The following is a 23661-nucleotide window of genomic DNA, read 5'->3' as shown; positions in this document are numbered from 1 at the left end:
CTGTTTTATATAAAAGGGGATCCAAAGAGGGAAAGATGAAGTAAAACTCTCTCTTTACAGAAGACACGATCCTGTATTTAAAGAACCCCATAGATTCTATTCCCAAGTTACTAGAGCTGATCCAAAACTTTGGCAAAGCAGCAGGATACAAAATAAATCATCAAAAAGCAATGGCTTTCCCGTATGCCACCAATAGGAAGAGTGAGGCTGAAATCAGGAAACAAACTTCTTTTGCAATAGCCTGAAAAAAAATACTTAGGAATAACCTCAACAAAAGAAGTGAAAGACCTCTACAATGAACACTTTAAAAAGCTTAAAAAGGAAATTAAAGCAGAAACTAAGGAAATGGAAAAACCTCCCATACTCCTGGATTGGGAGAATTAACATCATGAAAATGGCAATACTGCCAAAGGCTATCTCCAAATTCATTGCAATATCCATCAATATCGCAACACCATTCTTTAATGAAATAAAGGAAGCAATCCAAAAATTCATATGAACCAATATAAGACACCGAATAGCAAAAATAATCCTAATCAGAAAGAAAAGTGCTGAAGAAATATCAATACCAAACTTGAAGCTGTATTATAAAGCTATAGTAATAAAAACAGCCTGGTATTGGCACAAGAACAGGCATGAGGACCAGTGGAATAGAACTGAAGACCCAGAAGTGAACACTCAGAACTATGGCCACCAATTCTTTGATAAGGGAGCTAAAAAAATAGAATGGAAGAAGACAGCCTCTTCAACAAAGGGTGCTGGCAAAACTGGTTCAACATCTGTAACAAACTAAAGCTAGATCCTTATATATCACCCTGCACCAGAATCAATTCCAAATGAATCAAAGACCTCAAGATAAAAGCAGATACCCTGAAAACATTACAGGAAGGAATAGGAGAAACACTTGAGCTTCTTGGCACAGGTCGAAAGTTTCTAACTAAAGGCCCAGAAACACAACAAATCACAGGAAGGTCCGACAAATGGGACTGCATCAAACCGCAGAGCTTCTGCACTCATAGCTTGCAGGATAAATAGAAAGCCCTGAGATTGGGAGAAGATCTTCACTGGCCATACAGCAGACACGGGCCTCTTATCTAAAATATAAATAGAACTCAAAAATTAATTTCTCCCAAAACAAACCCTCTAAGAAACAACGGCCCCCTGGATAAATGGGCTAAAGACCGAAAGAGAGTCTTCTCTGAAGAGGAAATGAGAATGGCCAAGAGGCACATAAAAGAAGTGCAAATCAAAGAAAACATTAAGATGCTGGCTCAGATGTGGCCAAAAGCAAACCTTATGAACCCTATTACACCGTTGGTGGCAGTGTAAACTGGTTCAACCACTCTGGAAAGCAGTGTAGAATTTCCTCAAAACGCTAAAGACAGAGCTCCCCTATGACCCAGCAACACTGCTTTTGGGCATTTACCCAAAGGATCACTATTAAGACCACACTAAAGTTACCAGCACAACTATGTTGATTGAAGCACTAAAATATGGAATCAACCTAGATGCCCCTCAGTAGATCTTTCTTATCAGAAAGAATGGCATTGCCCCATTCATCAGAAAAATGGAAATACTTTGAAGAAATCATACTAAATGAATTGAGCCAGACCCAAAAAAACATAGTCTCTATGGCTTCCCTCATTTCTAATAATTAGTACATGTCTAAGATAGTCTTAGCAGAAGATCACAATAGTTCAATAGCTATGTACATATGAACACATCAGATGATGATAAGTGAAATTAACTGCAAGCTATGGAAATAAGTGGTTTATCATTGTTGTTGTTATTTTCAATGGACCATGTGAAATTATGCCATTTTCTTTTGTCTTTCTTCTCCATTATTTCACCCCTTATGCCACTGTAACTGATTTTGGTACTCTGGGTATTGCATATACGTTTATCAGAACTAGGGAAAGGAAGGGGAACATCAAAATGGAGAGACAAAGGATAAAAGGCAAACCAATGCAGGAGCAATACTTACAAGACAATATGTAGTAAACTCAGGTGGGAGGGAGGGAACTGGGGCGGGGGGGGGGGGAAGGAGAATAACGAGGGAGGAGGTAACAAGTTTGATAAGAAATGTACTCACAGCTTTATGTATGAAACTGTAACCCCTCTGTATATCACTTTGACAATAAATAAACTAATAAAAACAAATATATATAATATTTAAATGTATTAAACTCTAGACTGAGTAAAGAAGGACTCATTGAATGACAATAGGACAGAGAAATTAATTCTAAATCTTAATGAGGAGGGAATAAGAGAAGAGGGGAAAAAAAGACCAGAAGAAATGTAAAGAATATTTGGATATGACCCTGCACCCCTTTATTTTCATATTTCCATTTTAAAAGAAAATATCATTATATTCTCACTACACAAAATGTCTGAAAGGAGAAAGTATTACATACTTTGGTTTTCCCAAGAGAGTCCTCCAAAAAATACAGGGGACTTTTACTTTTCTTATTACTAAGAAGAGTCTTATGACTGGAAAGCAATGTAACCCTTGATCAATAGCTGCTATAATTTCTGACTTCATCAACCCGGTTTCTTATTCTTATCATTACAGCAGCTTCTCCTAAAGCCTCCTTCAGATGAAGTCAATTAAATTGTGAAAAGATGCTCATATAGATGACAAGATTGTTTTTTCACTGCGCCAAACCTTGAAAAACGCTAGCCTGTCACTGTGAATTATCTAAATAAAGCATGATTGACTATTAAAGTAACTTTCTGGTTTTATCTGTTAGAGGTTACCAAGGAAAGATCAGAACAGATCGATCTTACTTTTTGAGCTAAATAAAGAAATAAAGTAGTCATGCATTCAAGAAAAGCTTGCATTTCTTTAGATTCCAACTGTAATGCACTAGGGAATCTAGCAAAACCACAGCCACAAAAAATTAACATAAAGTTAGAAAGTTTCTTGAAAAACACAACATAAAATCAATGATATAAGTGAGATGTCTGTACCTTTCAATGTTGCAATTTGTATGAGTTGGGAATCCAAATAAGATGAAGTGTTCAATAAGCTCACTGAATATGTCCCCAATTCAGATAATCCTATGTGAACTTCAAGAAAATGGGCATGCATTAACAGTAATTAGAGGGAATTGGAAAGCTGAATAACAATGTTGATTAAGAAGAACTAGCCTGGTAAAGAGCATAAACTGCGAGTACCCACCTCTTCCCTCACCCCAGTAAGATTCTAAAGGCCATAAAGTGCCTAAAAGCAGAATGGGTAAGGCACAAACCCTCAGTGCCTAATGAAGTGTTTAGCACAGCTTTATTAACAACTGAATAAAGGTAACAGCTACCAGTACTATGTGTTATCACTACTGCAAGCCTGTTAGTTAAATCATCTTCCTTATTCTTCATGAAGGCCCCCAAAAAGGTAGGTTCAAGATAAATAGCCCTTATTTTTGGTGAGGAAATAGAGACTATTTAAATAATTTTATCATCATTTATTACAACTACCAAGAAGTTTCACTCAGATTTGAACCCAAGATGCTCCGATTTCAATGTTCTGACTAGATATGCCCACAACTACTCTGTTTAATACAAATACTAAATAGACTTGTGAGGAAGGAATAATGTTCAAAATCATAGTGCTTGTTTCCATTAAAACTATCAAAATGGCATTCTCTTTGATTAAAGTTGGCACTGTTAGCCGTTCCCCTGCCTTACCACCTGGGAACTTGCGGTTCAAGGCCATCCTGTTACTACAGGCAACTGGAGGCTTCATGTACACTGCTCTGCCCAGCGCAGATCTGGATCCTGAAGCCCCCAGGCCCAGTGACTCCTTGATGTGCCCAAGCTGCAGGAGGTAGCCAGAGGAGACCATGACACCCACTGGCTCTGATAACCATTCTCGTGGAAATGATGAGGACTTTTACCAACCAAACTGCCAAGCAAATACTTCTTGGATGGCATCAGGCCAAACTACGAATCAGGGACCCCTGACTGCTTCACCCCTTTACAGCAAGAAGTAGCTCCAGAAGAAACAACCTCCGCCCATACTCCCGGCCTGGTACCCCTCCCCCGTTATTAATAAACAACAAATGGGGGAATATTAGCATTTCCCCTGCCTTAGGTCCTCAGCTCCTTCCATTAGCTCCCAGATCCACCCACACCTAAAATCCCTGCCCTAGAACTATAATGAGCCACTCCTACTCACCATCAAGACCCACCTACTTCCCCTTTAGCCCCAGAAAAGCGGCCACCTGGATCAGGTGCAGACACCATGTTGCTCCGTCTCCTGTGGGAGCTATGGCCCCAGTAATCAACCTCCTTATGAACCTTCTTCTCCTGTCTGTGATTATCTCTGCATGGCCCCCTGGGATGGCTGGGACATATCCTTTCAGGCACGAGTCTAGAAAGAATCACCACCTCCAGTTCACACACTTAACACTTGTTAGCCAACCTGGGTGGGTGTTCCTGGCTCTCTCCTGCAATCCTACCGCCTCAGGAAGCTGAGATGTGAGAAATAATGGTGAGAAGCCATCCAGGCAGAAATGACCATGGACTCTTACCTCCAACTAACCACCCAAAAGCTGGAAGTGGAGAGTGGAGCTTTGGCTCAGGGCAAGAGCGCTAGCCATGAGCAAAAACCAAGGGACAGCACCTACACGTGCGCTCAAGCATCATGTCTGATGCCAAAAATTAAAAAAAGTTACACTATCTCTGTAATCTTATCTGAGTATATTGGAAACCGTGTATACTGGTATTAGAATTAGGAAATTGAGAGGGAATACCAAAATTGAGAGACAAAGGGTAAATTAAGAGAAACAACAACAAAAGCAATACTTGCAAAACTGTATGGTGTAAGCGAACTGAACACCTGGGGGGGGGGGGAAAGGGGGAGGGGGGAGGGGGGTATGAGGGACAAGGTAACAAACAGTACAAGAAATGTATCCAATGCCTAACGTATGAAACTGTAACCTCTCTGTACATCAGTTTTATAATAAAAAATTTTAAAAAGTTAACTAAGATCATATTCACTGGTGACTACAAGCTAAAAGAAAATACCTACATCAACGTAGTGCATGGATGCAGTTTACTATTCCAATGCCATACAAATATAATATAGCTCTATTAACAATAAAATATGCCATAACTCTTCTAATATAATACATTGAAATTACTATTTCAATATATGTAATAAATGTAATAACTAATGTATCATTCATATGTTACAATATAATGATATAAGTAATAAAACACAGCTCTGTTAATCATACAAATGTATTAAGGAAAATGGATACAATTCTCTCTGTACATCAGTTTGATAATAAAATTTTGAAAAAAAAAAAAAAAAAAGAAAAGTGGATACAATTAATTCTGGCCCAACAGAAACGTGTGTCTAAATTATGTGAATGCACTCCAATAGGCATTTTATAGTGCTTAAAACAAAGGAGGGCATAGATTTTGGCTACTGTGAGTTTTTTTTAATTATTATGCAATACATGCTTAACTTGGGAAGTTTCATGGCAGAAATAAAGGTAGACTGCAGAAGACACTGAATCTTGCTATCAAGTGTACAGATGACAAGTAGCTAAGACATGGAGGGGGCCACGTAGACAGCTTGTGCACTGTGCACATACCATTCTCCACCAAAGAATCGTCATGGGAGAGGCAATAAAGCTGAAGCCTTTCCTGTATTATCACTTCACAATGTCATTGAAATGGGTAACCAAGCAGTATCTCACACAGGTATGTGCGCACACGCTCTCTCTGTCTAGGTGCATGTGGGTGTTTAGCTATTGCTTTCTCCGCATCAGCATTTGTAACCCTGTGGAGATGCTGCATTTTAAAAGACACAGCAGGAGGCTAACAAATAGGAGCAGTTGAAAGAGATGGAAGCTGAAGCCTCTTAGGATAGCAAAGCAAGGATGCTTTAGCGAGAGAATGACTCCTAGTTAGAACAGCTGGAAAGAGCCTCATTTAACCAGCTGGGACTTTTCTTTTGGAAAAACTTCAAACAGTGTGAAGAAGCCATCTTTTATTTTTAAAGATCAGTTGGTCCTAAGTATAATTTAAATAGTTTTAAGATCAAATATTAATTACAAGAACTAAAACTACCTTATGCTGTTGCACAGAAGATCACCCCAAAGTAGAAGCTACACACACACACACACACACACACACACACACACACACACACTCTCAAATCCTACTTTGTGATGAAATGCTGGTGAAGTTCCCTGTCCCTCCATTCCAGTTTCTATCACTCAGCGTTTTGATTGTTCGTTTGGCTGGTTGGTTTTGACTCAGGGCCTGATGTCCTTGAGCTTTTCTTTTTTGCTCAAGGCAAGTACTCTTACTTGAGCCACAGCTCCAGATTTTTAGTGGTTCATTCGAGAGCACCTTATGGACATTCTTGTCTGGGTCGGCTTTGAACATGGATCCTCAGATCTCAGCCTCCAGAGTAGCCAGGATTACAGGCGTGAAGCACTGCATGTGGCTTTACTCTGCTTTTTATTTGATAATGTTTTAGATTTTTTGTTTTCTGGTTCTGGGGTTTGAACTCACCGTTTCACACTTGTTTGGTAGGTTTAGCTTACTTGCTCAGCTGGGACTCCACCACATGTGCCACACTTCCAGTCTGCCTTTTTGCTGGTTATATTTGGAGGGAATTTCCTGGCTTTTCTTCAGAGGCTGGCTTTGAACTACAGATTTTAGCCTTTTAAGTAACAGGCTGGCAACAGGCTGGAAAGTTTTTTTTTTTTTTTTTAACTAACAAACAAAAGTATAAAGCTTGTACATATGAATAGTATGTCAATGTTTGATGCAGGTATAGACTCCACCATGTTTAAATCCATTGTATTTATCTTGTAAAATAGTCATACACTTCTCATTTCCTTTCAAATCTTTTCTGCTAACTTGTTGGAAGGTGTACCATACTGTGTTGTTGCACACAAATCCTCAATTATTCTGAAAACAAAATCTTACAGTTTGTCATAATAAACACTTTTAAATCCTACATCTTATGCTCAGTAGAACAGAAGATATTCTTAAAAGGAGACCACTTCAAAATCATCCCCAAATGCCAAAACCATTTGTATAAGCAAAAACCACAATTTTACAAATCTCAATGGCCAATTACGCATGTCATCTTAAAAAAAAAGAATTTTTAAAATGAAAGTAAAATATTTATAGAATTAAAAAAAACCCCACAAATTTGAATTTCCACAATCTCATAAAAATTCATTCTTTTTTTTCTAGCGGAGAGGCATAGATTTTTTTTTTTTGTATTTAAATTGTCTTGTCTTCAGTGTCTCCATTTCTCTACTCTCCTTTAAAAACAAACCAGAAGAGGGGATGAAGTAGTCCCTCACGTAGGGGCAAAGTATTTGCCTCTCACTCACAAGGCTCTGGGTTCAATCCCCAGCAACAGGGAGGGGGAAGGAGCAAAAGAAGAAACGAGAAAAAGGAAAGTAAACTAAAAGCACCTTAGAACTCATGGCTCATTTTCAGCCAACAAATGATAAATCTGGGTTTACAATCACAAATCATGCTACTGCTCTGTTTGCTCCAGTCTCAACATATGTCTCTCCACTGTTCTCTAGCTACGGCGAATTGTCGCCTCCTTTAAAGACCTGTTTGAAAAGGTGTCAGGGTTCCACGGACAGGTACGGCCGCCTTCTTTACACGGGTCAGAAGACTCATTGCTTTCCCATCAGCTGGTCCTTATTTGCATCCTCCGGAGATATGTTAATTTGGAATTGAGCATCAGCTCACTCTAACTATAAAGGGACCACCCCATGGTATATTAAAAGGTTCACATCAATGTATGCAATTTAAGTGCACATGCATATAATTAACTAGACACATTACCAGTGTGAGCTGCTAATTTGGAATGAGACACAAAAGACTGGGATGTGCATAGAGAAAAAAAAACCACTTTAAAATTAAAATGACTACATAATGAAAACTGCTTCATGCTGTGTCTACTATTTTCATGTAAACTTAATATAACTGTAAATATATTTTAATGAACAGTAGAAAGAGGCAATTACGTAGAGCAAAGGAGGGCAGCAGTACAGTGAAACATCATCAGAATAGATCTTTGCCTTCATAATAAAAATGCTGCCTGAAGACAGAGGATGAATTATAACTTCATCATTTCAAGGGAAAACTGTTTTCTATATTAAAGACATATACACATTCCCAGCCAGCTACCAGTGAAAGCAGAACACTCGAGTGAAAAGGGTGTGTGTGTGTGTGTGTGTGTGTGTGTGTGTGTGTGTGTCAGGGGATGCAAACTGACAAAAAAGCAGAGAACCATGCTTGACATTTTAGTATTAAATTCTTATTAGTTTTCTTTTTCTTGTGCTGTTAAACAACTTTGGAGTCCATGAATATTTCCCTAGAGTATGAGGAAGTTTTAATACTTTTTTACATCCAAATTCATGATTGGTTTCATACCCCCAAATATATGTGGATGTGTTTGAATCTTCATTTAAAAGCTGTATTTATCTTGAAACAATTGAAAAGTAGATTCACAGTTGGAAAATCAGTGTGATAAACTTCACAACTCAATTTTTTTTAGAGAAAAGAATGCATGACTTTGGACACTGGTAGAATTGTTTATTAGTATTCTAATTCAAAGGGGAGGATAGGAGTCTAAGCCAATTGAAAACTTTCAGGGAGCATCTCCAGGACTGAGCCCCGGAGTCTCTGTGGGTAGGGAATGAGAGAAAATCTTGTGAAGCAACCTGAAAGTTAATCCATGTACTCCATGAGCTCTAATTCTGCATAAATTCTGTTAAATATGTACAGAAATAATCTATACTAGCTTGAAATGCAATGCAAGATAGTACTGAAAAGTTAGAGCCACTAGAAGAATTTTATTTAATTCATGTCTCCTAGATTGCATGTTGATCTGATCCTACCTTTGAATATTAAATCGAGATGGTTCTTAGTTCAAAGATAAGTAATAGTTTCAATTATTTTCCTTGCCTTGTGGTTATGAAGAGAATTATTAGAAATCTACAGATCACATCGGAATACGGGCTACCAGACATGTATTTTAAATTATATTTAACAGCATAGGGGTGCAGTGTTGTGAAGAATTCAAGTTACTCAATGACGCAGCTACAGGAGAAATTCCAGTGGGGCGCTTACTTGGTGGGAGTCATCTCCTGCTTTTCCAATTGGAACATATCAATAGTATGAGATGTAAAGTGAGGAACAGAGAGTTGTTTTATATATGATCTGGCGTAAACCTTGAAATGAAGAAACTAACTCTTGTCTAAATGAGCCAAACAGTCTACCTAGTGAATCCAGCCCGTTGACTGTTTCTTCATTCTTCCATGATGCCTTTCAAGTAATAGTTTTAGCTAAATAACAAATATAGCGATTACTTTACTATTTCTGTATTCATTTAGAGTTTCTTTGTATCACACTTTCCCAACTTGCAAGGCTTCCAACTAGGGTATTTTTAAACATAGTATTCTATTTAGGAGTGTTAGTAATTTAAAAGGGACAAAATAAAGTGTTTATTTTGATATGCTTTTATCCTGAGAACTATAAACTGATTTCTTTTATGTAATTTTTTTAATAGGACCACAATAGTTTGCCAGAGCTGTTTTGCTTCCTCACGCAGTCTTTATAAATGAGGTGAAACTGAAGCAGATTATAAATGCATATATTTCTTTTTTTTTTTTTTTGCCAGTCCTGGGGCTTGAACTCAGGGCCTGAGCACTGTCCCTGGCTTCTTTTTGCTCAAGGCTAGTACTCTGCCACTTGAGCCACAGTGCCACTTCTGTCCATTTTCTATATATGTGGTACTGAGGAATTGAACCCAGGGCTTCATGTATATGAGGCAAGCACTCTTGCCACTAGGCCATATTCCCAGCCCAAATGCATATATTTCTTTTAACTATTTTTAATCATTCTAATCCAAAGGCAAATATTGCTAACTTCCAAGGAAGTATTTTAAAGCAAAAAATCAGAGAATGTAATTTGCTGAGTAAAATTCCAAAAAGGCTGTCAAAGAGTAAACTTTTAATCTAGAATTTTATTTACAAAAATTTACTGAAGAAGAAAAAAAAAACTGGGAATGTTGATTCGGAAGAATATTAACTGTCTTGCTGACTCCAGTTTTACATAAAGGCAATCATGAGAGCTAGGTTCCTATGTGATATACCCCTTTCATCAAATAAGCCTATTAACAAATGCTTTGATGATACTCAGTCCATGGAGATTTCCACTAATTGCCCTGTGCTTTAACAGTGCCAAATACATTATTACAATTGCTTATTACAAAAATGACTAGGAAGCAGTTGCTCTGTTGTGTGCCTTGCATCAGAATAATGACTATTAGAATACACAAAGAAAGGCCTATCGGTCCTCATGATTATGTAGGGACAGGACATCGACACCGAGGCTTCTCAATGCAAAGCAAAACACTCCATTACTCTGGGCTGTTAAATCTGTAACAATGATTCTTCCTATCAATGAAAAGAATGTGAAGCTTATAAAGGAAGGCTATTTTCAGATGTCACTAATCTTCAAGAACACTGAAGATCAAAATGAAAGCAAAAACATCAAGCACAAAGTACAATAAATTTTGGTACGGCTCAAAACACTTATTCTAGAAACTCTCATGGTATCTCCTACCATGCTATGGCAGTCGTTTAAGTACAGGCTTCTTCACTGTTCAAGAGATGCCATGAACGTTCAAGATTCATCTGACTGACTAAAATAATTTCTAAAATATAACAATTACTTGCATGAATGAGAAACAGTTGAGTAAAGCAGAAATTACTGTGATTTGGAACTGGGCAATCTCAGATTCAGTCCTGGTCTGGCATGGAGCAGCTGTGTTTGCTAGAGCAAGTTACTAAATCTCTCTGAGCTTCAGACTTCGTCTTTAAATTGAGAATAGGCGACATTAGAATGATCTGAAATAGTTGGTCAGGTTACCAAGCAGGGGCCAGGACAAAACAGAACAGAATCTCTGTGCTCTATGGAGGAAACCATGAATTAAAAACAAAGGCAATTAATTAACATGAGAGTAGCAACAATTTTAATTAATTAGTTAATTGTCAAAGTGGTCTACAGAGGGGTTACAGTTTCATACGTAAGTCAGTGCATACATTTCTTATCATACTTGTTACCTCCTCCTCATTTTTCTCCCACCTTCCCTCCTCCTAATCTCACCCCCCCCTGAGTTGTACAGTTGGTTTATAGCATATTGTCTTGTAAATCTTGCTGTTGCATTGGTTTGCCTTTTCCCTTTGTCTCTCCATTTTGATGCTCCCCCTTCCATCCCTAATTCTGATAAATGTATATACAATACCCAGGGTAGTAAAGTCAGTTATATTTTCATCAGGGGTAAAACCATGGGGAAGAAAGACAAAGGTAAAGGACATAATTTCACATGGCACACTGACAACAACAATCTGAATCTTAAGGCTTTGTAATAAAGGCCTTCTGTACTTGGACATAGTAGACATGAAGATAGAGTTTTTTTTTTTTAAATTCAGTGACAATGAGTGACAGATATATGCTTTCATTGACTATGATGCCAATAAAACGTTTTGCCTCTGTTGCTATTACTAGGATTTGAACGTGGGGGCCTTGATTCCTTCATTTGCTTGTCTGATGCTCTACCACTTGAGTTATTCATCAACATACCTTTTTGGTAACTATTTTGAAGATGGAGTCTTACAGATTTTATTTCCCTAGGTGGCTTTGAACAGTACTTTCTAGATAAGTTTTTTAAATATAGACATGCACCAGAACTACCAGTCCATGGGTCTCTTTGAAAAAGGAGAAACTAATAAATGAAAATAAGTAAAACTCACAAAAAAAATCCAACAAAACAACACGTACCTACTCATAAATAATTTATAAAATAACTGTGTGGATACACTTGGTACGTGTAAAAAAAAAAAAAAAACCACACATGTATTTCCGACACCCCTCTGTACTGTAAGCCCATGCTCCTTACCAGTAACTTCCAGTGGACGAAGGCATATTACATCCAAAAAGCAACATGTGATGAACAGTGTCCATGCTGGCTCGAGGTTTGAAGTCAACTGTTGTGAGAAAATGATACGCAGTGTGAATACCAGTTATACTTCCTTTCAAATGTCACAAGACTATACCTTTGAACAAAGGGAATAAATACCTGTGTAGCAAAGATATTTTTATGCTCTAATGACTGAATGCCCTGGTTGTACAAAGTATGTTATTCCTCAAGAGGAACATGATTTTATAATAATCAGGTGTTATACAGCCCAAAGAGGAAATAACCCTTCACAGCCTGAATACTATACAAACACATCATGTGCATTTGGTTGTTTGGTTTTTTTTTTTCCCATGGAAGACCTCCTTTAAAATGGCAAGAGCACCACGTGAATATAAAAAGAAAGCTCCAGGTGATGCATTCACAAAATACTTCCTTCCAGGTTTCAGTAGAGTGCTGAGCCCTTAAAACTACACAACAGTGCCATGAAACAGAAGGCCCAGTGCGTGGTCAAAATGGGAGCAAAAGGACTTGTAATGCAAATTTACTACCTAGAAATAACAGCAGGATTCACATGCATGTCTATGGGGAAATGATGGGTCAGCAAGCAAAAATGTAAGTGGAAATGTAGCCGTGAAAATATGGATTGAAGTTATATCCTAGCTCGTGAGCGTGGCGTTGTGTTACAAGACACATAAACGTATGTGGTAGAATTTCTCCTTTAATCTTAAAAGCAGGTTGAAGGATATAAAAATAAGCATAAGCCAGTGCAGAATCAAAATAGATAAAATTTCTAAAAAAAATGTGTATTATTTATAGTCACTCTTAAGGAAGGTTCCTGTACTGCTGTAGGTTTGCCATTCCCTTTATGTCTTCTTCCAAAAAATATTGTCCCGGTGGCAGAAGCAGTTTCTGTCAGTGGTACATCTAAAAATGCCAAATCGTCTAAAATGATCCTAAGTCTCAGGTGTGTGGAAAAGCTGCATCTTTTTTCTTTTTTGCTATTTTGGTCTGCCTGTTTGACAAAACTAATAAAACATCACTTGTTAAAATATGCATCTGAAGCCCAGGCATTTATCCAATTAAAAGTGTTCTACATCAAGCTAAGGAACAGAATTTGCAAAGAGTGGTGCTCAGAAAACAGAGTCGCTCTGTGCTGCCTTGACCTAGAACCTTCGAAGGAAAGTCTTTTGTTACAGTGAAAATTAGCACTCAAAGCTGACAAAGTACATATGGAGATGTTTAGCCCATTGTAATGTGAGGTTGCTTTCCTATCAATGAAGAGCATAGTAGGACTATGTGATTGAAGATGCTTTGGAAGGAAAGAATCCATGGAAATAGCGACATTTCATGGCTCACAGGAAATCATATTGTTAACAAGCCTATGTTTACTGACCAGAGAGAATGGATCAAATGGCATCCTATGTGGGCAGACTACTCTATGTTGAATGCTGTTTTATTCCTCCTTTCCAGTCTCCTTCTTGGGACAATTCTTGGCAGAAGGAAAACTGAAAAGCCCAGAGGACATGAGGAGATCAAATACCCGGCTTTTTGGGGTCTTTCTTATTCACTTAAATTTATTTAGGAATAAGATGCAATTTGTAACATTATATTCATTTGATCAAATTCTTTATATCACTATGTACAAGTGTAACTTTGTGTTTGTTTCATTGTATTCTTCTCTCATCTTTTTCCTCTGTAATATCAATATGTCAGTCCATCAGGACTTGTCAAACAAGAAGGTGACTTCTGTGCTCTTTTATAACCAAAGTCAATAACTAACGATTTTCTCCCCTTATATTATCTCATATTGGGTAGATAGATTTCCTTCTACCAAATCACTCTTGGAATTTTGGTACTAAACTAACATGATCATTCACAGTCATTTTAAGGATTCAACTCTTAGTTGCAAAACAAGTGATATGCTTCAGTTTCGCTGTGTATTCTCTTTCAGGATAAAGAGCAGAAAAAATGCTCAATTTGTGAACTGCTCAGTGGGGAAACCTGGCAACTGTGACAAGAGATGGACAGTAGTAGCAAAGATAAGAGCATGAACCATAGAGAAGGCTCAGGACAGAGAGACAAGGAGACCTGTGAACTGCCAGAATCAATTCAGAACACACTAAGAATATCTTCTCTCCATTGTGTGTATGCCTCTATCAGGCAAGCAACAAACCTTTCTGGAAAAAAAGTGGGCTTCCAGTAATTACATAAAGAAACTAACAAGAAATGAGTCAGGTAAGAACAGATTATAAAGGAAGACATATACAATTTCTGTGGCTTGTTAATAAAGAAGGACAGAAAAGAATTTTATTCCTTGCTCATTTCAGGAAGACCTTGTTGTGGTTCTCTCTAAAGGAAAAGATCTTAACTACTCAAACAATCATTTCTCTAACCAAGAGTATCTCATTGTGATGCACTTTTTAAGTACCACTTTTTTTTCTTGTTTCACATTGAATTCCTACTTGAGTTTGATTTTCATTTCTAAGCAGTAGTAAATGAAAATTCTTCACTTCCCTCTCAAAAACCTTATTGTCACAGGTTCATACTTTGCTCCAGAAATTTGAGATCTAATTTAAATGCTAAATACATTATGGGTATAAGGTACAAATAGACCACTGATCATAATTTTAATATCCTAAAGAAAAAGTACAATATCTAAGTACTTCAATTATAGTTCAAAGTAGAATTCATTGCAAGTTGAATAAAAACAAGCCTCCAGTTAAAAATGTATCAAAATGTAAATTTAAAAGCCAAGAACCAAGGCCTAAAAATAATGTAGTCCTTAGACAAGCTCACTGAAAGGACCTGCTGCCCAGAAAGCAGCCAAGAAGGAAGAGATTCATTTGACAGGCTCTACATTCCTAACTGTTATAGGAATAATAATAAGGACACATGCCCTACTTCCTGTAAGAATAAGGACCACTGAACACAAAATAACATAGATGACTTAGAGGAGAGTTCAACAGCTGAAATGTAGAAAATAAAATCACATCTTAAGAGTGGGCCAGGCTGGCTAAGGCCCCAGACTCTTGCTCCAGGTCCTAAGGCTCTGGCCTCCAAGATTTCCCCTCTACCCCTCACTTCAAGCACAACAAGGTGACTGACACAAAAATGTGTTTGTTTGTTTTTTCAGGAAAAGAAACAGAAGAGAGAGAGCCTCAGACTAGGGCTGCTGGTTTGTGGCTGTCTCAGTAGCACCTCAGGGCTAGGGGAAAATCTGTTCTGATGCCAGTAGTCCCCAGGCTGAAAGCTGCTTCAAAATCTACCTTTTTATTCAGGCACCAAAATATCACCTGGGCGGGGGCAGAGGGGCTGTGGGTTTCCAAATCACTTCTCTCTTTCTCTTGGGAAGAATCTCCTCCACCACCACCGGTGATGTGCTGGGACTGATGGTTTTTACGAGTCTTACAAAGCAGTTAAGGAACACAGCCATAGTTAAAAATTCAATTGTGTAAACTTACAATTGATTACATTAAAGACAATATTCAAAGCCTGTCTGTTCCTAATTTCACAATTTTCCCATTTCCTGTTTTCTTGAGGTTTCTGAGCTGGTTGAATCTGTGTATTGTACCCTTTGTTATGTACATCCCTTCCCTTTTCTCTATTTGCTGACAACACATTGGCAGTCAGAAATTGGCCAACATGGGAATGTGTGTGTGTGTGTGTGTGTGTGTGTGTGTGTGTGTGTGTGTGACAGTACTGGGATTTGAACTCAGGGCCTGGGCACTGCCTCCTAGTGTTGTCACTCAAGGCTAGCACTATTCTACCACTTGAGCCATAGTTCCGCTTTCGGCTTTGGGGTGATTAATTGGAGCTAAAGAGTGTCCCTGTCTTCCTGCTCTGCTCATCAATCCTCAGATCTCAGCCTCCTGAGTACCTGGGATTATAGGCATGAGCCACTGGCCCCCATGGCTTGGGAACTTCCGTTATCTGCTGGCTCAGCCTCTTGTTCCTCCAGCTCTCCAGCTTACAGAGTCCCTGGCCTAAGACCTTCTCTCTCCCCCCCACTCTGCTTCCAGACCCCAAAGCCACAGCCCTGCTTCCTTCCGGTGACAGGCGATTTTAGCGGGCAAGGGCCTGCTTTTCTTTCTTGTGCTACAGTGCCTAGATATTCTCTGTGAGGCTTGCTTTCAGAGTTCATGCTCAGGCTGATAAACATAAATAAATTTAAAAAATCACATCTTAAAAGGAATTCCCCTTTTCCTTTTCTCCTATTATATGCAAAGCAACCCACCCATGATTTTTTAAAAAAGGCTTAGCAGATCATAATGAAAATGATTGAAATTAAGTGTGCAATTCTTATAGACACAACAAACAAAGGCCATTGAGGTGGGAGGGAAAATAGCCCAAAGAACTTTGTGAGAATGCAAGCAAATGTGATATGTGATAAGATCAAAAGTACCATCAACCTTCCAACTCAATAAGGAGATGGCAGCAGCTAACTAGAAAAGGGACTTCAGTCCAATGGCTGCTCACAGTCAAGCTCGCTTGATGTGTAGGAATCAGGGGGAAATTGTAGAAGTAAGTTCTGGGAACTGAGAACATTTAAAGGACTAAAACTCCATATATAGTGACTCAGATACGCTAATTAAATGAAATGTGATGATACAGAAAACAGAGGTTGGAGGATTTGCCCAAGGATAATGATACTTGTAAGGAGAGACTTAAAAGGATGGGTGGCAACATTCGGAGATGAGAAATAGGCAGGCCCATTTTCTGGAGCTCTATGGAAAAAATGTCCTAACTCCACCAAGGTGATTTGGGATTTATGGCCTCTTTGAGCTAAAAATCACACTACAATCAGGGCCATAAAATTTTCTAAGAATATAACCTAGAAGAGAGTTTCACTTAGCACTTGGCATTCTCTCCATTTTTCCTTTCCAAGTAGATACCACAGGGCTAGGGCTGCATGGCATATTTTGATAAATCTGCCAGACTCAGGACGCAGAATGATTGTGAAAAATGCACATAGTCAAATAGAAGGAACAGCAAATTTGAAGATATCAATACACATATAACCAACCCAAATTATGATTGGAAATGGCTACAAGACCCGTTTTAGCTAAAAATACACATTAAAAGAATGCCATAAATTGTTGAAAAATTAACCTACTGAACAAAAACACTATACCTTGTAAATTTATGTATGGGTATCCAGAAATTCAATATTCCAGAATTATTCCATATATGTATCACTGGGGAGAATACTATTAACTTTATTTTTATTTTCCTTTCAAAAGAATCACATTATATAAACTAAGTAGAGTAAATGGCTTATTTAGTGGACTATTTTAAATGTTGTAAAATAATTTTCTTCAACAGTACTTTTCAGTCTGGGCTGTGCATTAGAATTTACTATAGTGTGTGTGTTAAAAATATAAAAGGAAGGCTGGAAGTGTTTGCATATTGAGTCTGCATGTCATGTACAGACTCTGTCATACTGGAAAAAAAGAAAGAAGGAGATAAGAAATGAAGGAAGGAAAGAAAGAGACAGAAAGGAAAAACAAACAAATGAAAGAAACAAAGGAAGAAAGAGAAAGGAAGGAAGGAAGCAAAGAAGGAAGGAAGGAAGGAAAGAAGACAGACAAAACAAAGACTAGGTAGAATACTTGGGTAGCATTTGAGAGGCCTTAAGTTAGATCTCCAAAACTTACAAGTAAATAAATAAATAAAGTCAGTAGGTAAATAAGTGCTGGGGCTAATCCTCCATTGATTGGACCCTCCACCTTCCCCATCTCTATCTCCAACAAATCTCAAGGCCAATATATCTTTTGAAAATCTCATAGGTGAATAACAGGCGATTGTGACTCCACTTAACACTTTTAGTACCATAATATTCTTTATTATTTGAGCAAACTCAGATTTAGGCTTACTTACTTTAGTTAACTCCAGATTTTGTTACATGTTTCCAATGTACAGGACAAACATTAAAAACAAAATTTCCTTGAAAATAAACCCATAAAGATAAAAATTAATGTTTTAAAATTGTTTTCATAAAGAAGAGATTGTGGAGGCAATTATTAGATCATGTGATTTTATTTGCATGACCTAAAGTAAGTCGGATGCAAGCATGAATTTGTATGGCCAGCCCATGACTACATGCATGCCTATGATAAAGAGTTGGCTTGCTAATATTGCTAGTATTTTAAAGCCATGTTAAGCAGGAAGAGTTGGGGGGGGGGTGCCAACAGTAAGATAAAAGAGAGACTAGTTTTAGCCATGTTCACAAGGGTCAAACATATACAATTATCCTTCCAAAGCTGCTCACAGAAACCGAGGACAGGCTTTCCACTGCAAGTGTGGGATCTACAGGAGTCACTCCAGTGATGGTAATCCTGCAGTAAGGCATAGGGAAGTACAGGCACCAGCGAGGGCCACCAGTGTGTGGGCCATTAGCTAGCATGCTGAGAACCTGCAGAGATGATGTATTGTATCATCTTCTGCTAGCTCCCCCATGATCGGAAAGCAATTCTACACTAAAAGGAAGACCTTCTGCCTCGTTTTAAAGCAGAAAACTTTATAGAGGAATCATCATTTATACTTGCTAGCATGAACAATGATGTATATACATAACAAAACCTTAGCACAGTTTATGAGAACTTTCAGGTGCTGTTGCCAAATTAACCAAGAAGCAAGATATCTTAGCAAGCCTATATATTGGGCATACACTTCAAATGAAATAATCCTTATGAGTGAATAGAGGATATTCAATGCCAAGAAAGAATCAGACTTCTAGATGATAGTCTTTTCTAACTGCACTTTATGACAATACTAGAACCAAGTAAAGAATCAGTACAGAGTCACACAAGATAAAAGAGCAAATGCACCATTAAGCCCTGTTTTTGTACTGTCATTTCTATACTAGTCTCCTATTTTCCTACAGAATCAATTCCTTATCTCCTTTCCAGCTTTTCCATGCATGGTATTACTCCATTCTCTCCTACTTCACCGTGTTCAACGCAACGGCTCTCAGATCCACTCTTCACTTTCATAAGGCAAGCCTGCTTCGTGACCAGACCTGCTGACATTTCTCTGCCTGGCTTCATGCCCACATGTGTTTCCTTCCCCCAAAACACTAAGTCAGATCACCTTTCCTCCCAAGTAGATAAGCCTCGAAGGCAGAGAGGTGTATTGACTTGTCCCGCATCATAGAGCTAGAAAGCAGAGTGGCCTGGCTCAAACTCATTCTTTTACCTACATGAAAAGTTGTCTCTCATACTTCCGCCCAGTGTACTCCCTTGGTGTGTCCTCCACACCTCTGTGTGTGCAAACAGACCAACTTCCCAGGTCCTGATGAAATCTGACCCGTCTACCTTATAGATTTTCCCTAACGAGGTGATTTCACACTGCTCTTCTTAGAGCTGACCACTAAAATATTTCTTACTGAAATAGCTGAAACACCCATTTTAGAATGAGTGTCAAAATCCCATGATCCTCCTATCACTGAACATATCTACAAATGAAAGCTCAAATTCACATTTAAACTGAGTTGGCCATTGTTATTTTTATATCATTGCAATAAAACACCTTTGTCAACAAGTATTCAGTGGTCACCAGGTGTAACTGAATGTACACTTCCTCATAGCTTTATAAAATACAAGAAAATGTTCCGACTCCCTTGTCACCTATTTTTTTAAGTTACCTGAGAAAAGTCTGCAAGTTGTTACAGAGTGTCACGTTAAAATGACAATCATTTGGTCACCCAAAAGATTGAGGACTATGAGATTCTAGCATAAAGCACTGAGTGAACATCAACTTTTCTTTCATGATTATAACCAAAGAAAATGGAATTTGCCAAAGACCCCTTATACAATGTATTTGGTTACAGTTACATAGTCCATCAGTGTTCAAACTATCCCCAAATCAGTTAACCATGCTTTTTGTTTTGTTTTGTTTTCCAGAGCTGAGGACCGAACTCAGGGCCTTAAGCTCTCCAGGCAGGTGCTGTTCCACTGAGCTAAAATCCCCAGCCCCTTCACCATGTTTTTTTTTTTAAAGCAAAGATAATGTGTAGAAATTTCAAATAAAACTGTGCAATTCTGTGGTAGGAATTGCCATATATTTTAGAAATCTAAGAAAACAAAAAGCAATGAGTCATTAGGTTAACTTCATCTATTTCTAATCTCATTGACTTCTATTTGACTGCAATTTGATGGATAGGGACCTGCCACTGTTCACGAAAGGAAAGACACATTTATTTACTGGTCATCCATGGGAAGAAAAGCAAGAGAATGAAGATGACAGTCACATTTCCTGGCTGAGTGGTTGCTGTCAGAGCCAATTCCTCCGAATGTCTGTACCACACCTTTCAGACAACACAGCAGTTCAGTGGTCAAATGCAGATCTTATTTTATCTTCACCCATTCCAATTCTCTGACTTCATATTAAAACTATCAACAAAAGCAGTGCGCTAGGGAAAGCTTTTGTCCCGAATATAATTCTGTCTAGCATATATAGATGAGTTTGTCCAGAATAAAATTTCTTTTTCTTTGTACAACTGCTACTCCCAAACCCCAGCTTCTTCACTGAACAATGGAATCAGCTGAAGAATTACTTATTCATTTGTTTTTAGGAGCAGCGTTCACAATCTTACTGTGAGGTTCTGATTGCTTTGCTTTGGGGAGTTTATGTCTCCCCAAAGGTTTTTTTTAATTAATTTACTTTATTGTTATTATACACAGTATATACAGAGGAATTACAGTTTCATGAGTCGGAATGAGTGCATTTCCTTTCAATGTCTTCTGTTCCCTCACTCTCTCCCCATCCATCTCCTCCCATCTCCACCCACGAGTTGTATAGTTTACTTTCATCAGTGTCCAGTGGGCTCCACTGCTGGATATTCTCACCCCTTTCCCTTCATTAGAGTGTGTCCCAAATATCTACTTTCATTCACATTGGTTATTTCAAGACAGGAGAATAAATACAATTACACATACTATATATTTGTAAACACATATATAGACAACTTCTGCAATGATTGTCATTTATCTTTTCAAAATTAAGAAGTAGATGGACCAGAACAGGCCATGTAACTAGGCCAAAATTGTGAGTTATTCAAATGTAATTCTGATTTGTTTACATTATCAGGAGAGTCTCAGTCCTAGTAAACAATCTGAAATGTACATTATCTTTGTCTCTTTTCCTTAGAAACTTGAGAAGTACAAGAGTAAATTCCCTTTCATGTGCTTGAATCCCTGGATTCTTCTTTTGTAGGATTCTATGAGACTTCTCTGAAAGTATGTCACATTTCCCATCCCATCGCCTGACCCAGCATGCCGCACTGAAGCAGTTTAGATTTGCTGAATTAAAAAAACAACTCAACGTTCTTGAAAAACAAAACTCAACCTTCTTTACATTAAAGTAGGAATATGATTTAAGGTAAAGAGATAAAGTCTCTCCTATTTGAAATGCTACATTAGAAAATGCCCAAAGAAAATGTACCCCTGATGGTCACCCAGACAGCAAGGATTAAACATTGATCATATTCTGCTGCTTCTGTCCTGCTGACACTCAATGTCAGAAAGGCATAGACAATGGAAACAGAAGGTATAAAATTGTATTTTAAGAGTGAGAAAATAGAGTTGCTATAAATTAAAGCAACAACAACAACAACAACAATAATAGAATAAACGAGCCAGAAATGGTAGTGCATGCCTGCAATTTCAGCTGCTAGGGAGACTGAGATAGGAGAATTGAGAGTTTGAGGCCTGTCTGGACTGTATTGTGAGACACTGTCTCAAAAAAAATCAACAGAAAAGAAAATTTGGGTAAAATATGGTACACGCATGTATGCAAATATCATAATTATTTCCTTTGGAACAATTAATATACACTAAAAAAGAGAAAGAAGAAACGGCAGAGTATTATAGTTTTTGCAATTCTTCATGTACAACCTTATCTTATCAGAAATAGTTCACATAAATCTATGGTAAGGTATTCTGGGGATTAGGATTTGGAAATGGCCATATCAAGCTAGAGCTTCCTTCTCTTTGTCAGCAGAATATCAGAACAGGGAAAGAACGATCTCTCCACAGCTAAAACTTCCACTTGGAAGGCCTGGAAAATGGCCAAATCACCCAACTCTCACACACACACACACACACACACACACACACACACACACACACGCATCTATATGTATATCATCTGAATAAACAGCCCATTCCCTTATTTGTTCCTTTAAAAATTGATTTGTTCACTTTTCAATTTTCATTTTTAATTTGGTATGCCTACACTCTTGTATGAAATTCCCTGAGCGTTATGACATGAGAGAATTCACTCAAAAACGAAACAACATGCTCTACGCAGGAAACACCATTGTTAGTATTCATGGCATCCTCCCAGCAGCAAAGAAATGAAGAAAAAGTAGTTACTAATCTTAGAAGACTATTTAAGTGCCTTAGAACTTAGTGTAGTTTAATTTTAAAGGAGAGCTGTCTGAAAAAATGATGAACTGTTTAGAACATTGGTTCTCATTTAGCCTTTTATAACTGTTTCCAGTGAGTATTTTGCTTGACTCAATGTATTCCCTTGCATTTTCAAATTTTCAAGTATGTGAAAGTAAATACATTTATAGTAAGAGAGCGATAGCACATGCCAGGATATAAATTTTTAGTCCTCAGAGTCACCAGCCCTGGAATCATACTACAGCAATAAACCAGTAAACCATTCATGAGAAACTCACAATATTGACTTTCCATGTGACTACCATGTTTATTCAGGTGGGCAATGTGGCCTCTCTTCAAAAGTATGAAATGGTAGGAATCAGACTACTCTTGAATTTTGGCAAAGAAAATAGAATATTAATAAAGAAAAAATTAAAGAAAATCATCCTTTTAAGAGAAAAAGTATTTTCTCCAAGGCTGCCCACCATGGAGATAGAAAAATTTTCAAATATATTATTCATATTTTAATTAATAAGATCACACTTAGGAGTTACTCAACTACAACTTGTAAAATTATTTTAAATTTATTTAACTCAGTACCTGAGATTGTTATTCTTTCTCGCTCTTCTTTTACTAATGTCCAAATATCGCCCAAAGCAATGGTTGGGCCATGTTCAACCTCTCATGGAATGGTTTTCATTTGTAGATATTTACAACTGGGCCAATTTTGTTTGCTCAATGTTAGAAGTTGCTTTTTACTGTTGTGATAGCTCCAAAATTATGAGAAAAAAATGCACATCGTTCTGGTTTTGCAGTCCTATAATGTACATTCTTGTGGGCAGCATTTCATGAAAATTCATCCCCAGACTGCAAGACAGTGTGGTATGTACGGTGCAATTCACACCCTAGCCATTTCAGACACTCCATCTAAAGATTTGTGTCAAAGGAGCAGCTCTTATTACTAGCCATCACTCCCCCAAATCAACATTTCAAACCAGAAAAGTGACGGGAGAGAGGCGGAAACCATCCACACACAACGTGCCAATACACCTCTGGCTGTAAACACTTGAACGTCTGTCAGGAGGAATGTTTAAATTAAAACAACCTAGATGGAAACAGATGGTGCTCTGTCACTCTGCCTCTCCGATTTAAAGGCTCCATTGGGGAAGGAACTGTCACTTACAAGTCCTCCGCTCTGTAATGTCAACAGCAGGATGCGGGCTCTCTTTTTGCTCGCTTTCCTCTCTCCCTGTTTTTTTTCCCTATCTCTCCTGATGTAACTCCCTTCATCCTTTCCTT

At 38.0% G+C, this 23661-nt stretch overlaps 1 protein-coding gene across 8 annotated transcripts in view; it reads right to left on the bottom strand.

Moving 5' to 3' along the window:
- The window catches only part of Pam (peptidylglycine alpha-amidating monooxygenase), a 155367-nt gene that overhangs the window by 99017 nt on the left and 32689 nt on the right, over positions 1-23661 (bottom strand). For all 8 annotated transcript variants that reach the window (XM_048331140.1, XM_048331141.1, XM_048331142.1 and 5 more), the window contains exon 4: positions 11957-12044. In XM_048331140.1, coding sequence (XP_048187097.1) covers positions 11957-12044 — 88 coding nt within the window. The remainder of the gene's footprint in view (positions 1-11956; positions 12045-23661) is intronic.

This window comes from Perognathus longimembris, chromosome 22, assembly GCF_023159225.1.
Source record: "Perognathus longimembris pacificus isolate PPM17 chromosome 22, ASM2315922v1, whole genome shotgun sequence".
Classification (NCBI taxonomy): Eukaryota; Metazoa; Chordata; class Mammalia; order Rodentia; family Heteromyidae; genus Perognathus; species Perognathus longimembris.
Note: the sequence above shows the minus strand (reverse complement) of the source record. Positions and strands in the feature narration are given on the sequence as shown.